At 43.2% G+C, this 3,666-nt stretch overlaps 1 protein-coding gene across 1 annotated transcript; it reads left to right on the plus strand.

The window, feature by feature from the left end:
- Positions 1-329: 329 nt before the first annotated feature.
- Positions 330-2,691, plus strand: LOC110228294. Its single transcript, XM_021025120.1, has 6 exons — positions 330-502; positions 842-1,545; positions 1,635-1,762; positions 1,838-1,891; positions 1,948-2,424; positions 2,503-2,691. Exons 1-6 carry the CDS (start codon positions 330-332, stop codon positions 2,689-2,691), a joined length of 1,725 nt encoding a protein of 574 aa, XP_020880779.1.
- The last annotated feature ends 975 nt before the right edge of the window (positions 2,692-3,666 follow it).

Consider the following 3,666-nt stretch of genomic DNA (forward strand, 5'->3'; position numbering starts at 1 on the left):
GTCCCACTTCCTAATATTCTCGAGGAGGTCTTTCATCATACTTTAGGGCTCTAAGAGGTAATATTACTTTTCCATCTTATCTTCTTTACCTAGAAAACCTTCATCCTTATTACAGAAGTCACTGTTTTCTTTCCGGTAAAAAATCCCTGTCGAACCTTTCTTCCGAATTCCGCGAATACGAGGCTGACGATCTCGAAGCTCTCATGGGTGAAGGATCCGAATCCCAGATTCAAACCGGAGATGGGTTTGATCTTCACCCCCAGAGTGAATCAACTATCGATTCTCTCAACAATCTTCGTAAATTATGATTCATCCCCCCTGAGGTAGAGATGGTAGTCCCGGAGCCCTTCGAGTCTCCGGAGTCGGGGCGAGAAGGTTACTGCTATGCCTATGAAATTTATTTCAAAGGGTGCGGCTTATTCCTTCCCCTTCCTGAGGTGCTTCTTGTCTACCTCAATTATCTGGGAATTGCTTTCTCCCAGATGTCGCCCAACATGCTCCGGTATCTTTTGTGTACCCTCACTGTTGCGGCGGAGGCGGGCTACTCATTGGGACTTTGCGAACTCCTGGAACTTTTTCAAACTCGCGAATCCCGAACTTCTGGGTATTATACCTTTTATCCAAACGCGGATCGGAATCTCATTGATGGCCTTCCTTTAAAGAACACCGCCTGGAGGAAGTTTTGGTTCTTCTTCCGCATAAATAATTTTTCTATTCAAAGTTCTTCCGAACTCCCTCGAAGTCACTGGTCATCGAATTTTGGTAGAAACTAGGACTTAATTGAATAGATTTCTTATGCCACTTCAAAACTGCGTTTCAACATTTCGATGTTTTCTTGCAGGTCCCAAATTCGACCGGCCCCATCAATCGATTTTCTCAATTTCTACAAGGCCGTCTTGGAGAGGCCAGTTAATTGTAATTCCTTCACTTTGGAAAGGATTCACGGTGCCGGATTTTCTGTTAGAATGGGCCTAACTAAACCCGTCAACCCTCCTCCTGCTGGGATTGATCTCTCGAGTCTGAATGCTCGAGACAGGAGAAAATTTAAAGAAGCAAACAAGAGAATCAAAGATCAGATTTCTGTAATTGGGAGAGACAAGAAAAACGCAACTTCCACCGGAGACGATAAAGTCTACCGGAAAACTCTCCTGGTTGACGATGGATCTCTTGAAGGTTCAAAGTCAATGGAGGTTGCTGTGAGCAATGCTTCTCCCTCCATCCCAGCAGCAGACGTCGTGGTTGCTGCTACCGCTGAGGAGGAAGGCCTTGCAAGTGATTCTTCTCTCATGAAGAAAAGGAAGGCCGAAGAACTCGAACCCCTCCCCAAGGGACGTCCCAAGAGCATAAGGAAGGGCAGAATCGCTCCTTTGAATCTGCCAATTCATGAGCTTGCTGAAGCTCAGGATGCAAATCCTGATTCAGGAACTTTTTCGAAGGAAACGCTAGGTTCAGGGATGCTACTCCCTAGACGCCCCCGAGGTAATACTTCTAGGGTTCGATCATCTCCGAGCTCGGGACTGGTTGCTAGAGCTTTGTCTCAAGCAGGTAACCTTTAATTATCACTTTGTTGTTTGAGATTAATAGATTCTTTTTCCAAAGAAAACTCAATTCTCACACAACTAACTTTATTCCAGACAAAGAGAAGATCGGGAATATGTTTAGGTGCTTCCACACCCGTGCTGGGAAAAAGCTTCCATCCTTTGATTGGTGGAAACCTGATGTTAAGAGGATGTACATTAGTCACTCATTCCATTCCTCCCAGGTTTGACTACTTGCATCCTTGGACAACTGATTTCGATTCATTCATTTTTTTTTTAAACGAATCTTCTTTTATTAGGCAACTCTGGATGTGAATGGCATCGTGAACTTTTACGAAGAGGAGCTCGCCAAAGTTTCCAAGAAAGTTGCTGCCGCTGAAGGAGAGATTGAAAAACTGCAATCTTCCAGGAAGAGATCGATAGACTCGAAAGATACGGCGAGGAGACAAGGAGAACTTTGATTGAGACAGAGCAGAAGCTAGAGACTGCCCTTGCTGATCATAACTTCGCAAAAGGCGAGATTGAGCTTCTGAGATCAGAGCTTAACAAGGTTAAAGCAGCTGCTGAGGAGCTCGAACGCAAAAATGAATTTTTTTCCGAACAGAAAGATCGCGATGTTCGCAAAATATCTCATGATGCTCGGAGGAACAAGCTCAACCCCGAACGCGATGAAATGAAAAGCAATCTCGATTTGATCAAAGAGATAGAGGACGGAAAAGTCAATTTGGCTGAAGAGAAAGAGACGGTTGGTGCTGAGCTAGCTGAGACTGTAGCTAAGCTAAATACCGCTCCTCAGCCATATCTGAATTTGCAACAGTTTGCTTATGAATTCGCTGATTCCCCTCCATTGACCGAACCAAACATTGGTTCGTCTTTGGACGAGATGGTGTTAACCGGTTCTCCTCGCGCTCATTTTAATGAGTTCGGAACCAATGTTGACAGAATCTCCTCGGGATGAGCTCAGGGGCTCTCTGATCAGGGGCTTGTCATCTCTTCGATTATGGGAGACGGTATTGAATCGAGGAACGAGACTTCTCTCGATGTTAGCTCGCTTAACCCTGAAGTGGTTCTCGTGACTCAAGACGATGACGTTGGGGGTGCTCTTGTCTCAAGTCAAGTAAGGGAAGAAGGCGGTTTGCCTGTGAATGAATGATGGTGATTACATTCACCTTATGTGGGGTTTGTCCCTTTAATTTAAAGACATGAAATTCGCTTTATTGGCCATGGGGTCGTTTGTTTCTTTTCCAAATTTTCTGCCCGAGGGGGCTTTTATTACTGTTTTGAATAATTTGCCCAAGGGGGTTTTCGATTAAAATTTCTTTTGGAAGAAATATTTAATCTTGGTGGAAACCATCGATTTTACCTAGAGGGTTTGCAAAGTCCTCCTAATCGAAGTGGTTCAGGATTATAGGAGAGATAGGCTGATCAGACCTACTTGCCTTTTTTAAAGAAAAAACAGTGGAATTTTTCCTCGGTCTCTCGATTGCGAGGTTAGAGCTCGACTTACAAGAAAACTTTGCGATACTTCAAATGTGTTTGATTAGGGAAATCTCTAGTGAGAACTGTTTGCTTTCCCTAAGAGATAAAAAGGTGTGATACCATTTATTGATTGTCTTCGAATTTCGAGTTCGAAATTAAGTTCGCCTACTAGGCGTTAAGTGATACTTGAATAACCTATATTTCGTAGGTCTTATTTGTGCATGTACACGAGAATCGAGAGGTCATAACAGTCAGATCAATAGATTGACGTTTAACTTTCTTTTTCAATAAATACTCGAGTAAGTACCCTTACATATTTTTTCTATATAAGGAGAGCTGGATTTTGGAAATCTTCCAATAGATTTTTTTTATAAAGAACTTTGTAATTCTTCTTTTTTAGATCAAAGATGACTTCTAACCAAGGCGAACCTTCCGGTCCTAACTCACCACGATTCCCCTCAAGCGAATCTCTGTTCCCGTCGGCGGATGGATTCACTCCACAAGGGGTGGCTATTCCTTGTTTTCTTTCTTCCCTGTCTAGGGAAGAACAGATCGAGTGCCATGAATTCATGGAGCAGGTTTGAACCAAATACCAATGGTTTCAAGGTTTTACTTGATAGATTCGTAATGTATATGTTCTTTGCAGATC

This window comes from Arabidopsis lyrata (genome assembly GCF_000004255.2).
Source record: "Arabidopsis lyrata subsp. lyrata unplaced genomic scaffold ARALYscaffold_5, whole genome shotgun sequence".
Classification (NCBI taxonomy): domain Eukaryota; kingdom Viridiplantae; phylum Streptophyta; class Magnoliopsida; order Brassicales; family Brassicaceae; genus Arabidopsis; species Arabidopsis lyrata.

Bases quoted from the DNA above. Each gene is read 5' to 3' on its own strand.
- LOC110228294 (XM_021025120.1), top strand. From the start codon at position 330: ATGGTAGTCCCGGAGCCCTTCGAGTCTCCGGAGTCGGGGCGAGAAGGT. The intron at 503-841 runs GTATCTTTTGTG...GTTTTCTTGCAG, and splicing joins ATGTCGCCCAACATGCTCCG to GTCCCAAATTCGACCGGCCC. The intron at 1,546-1,634 runs GTAACCTTTAAT...ACTTTATTCCAG, and splicing joins TAGAGCTTTGTCTCAAGCAG to ACAAAGAGAAGATCGGGAAT.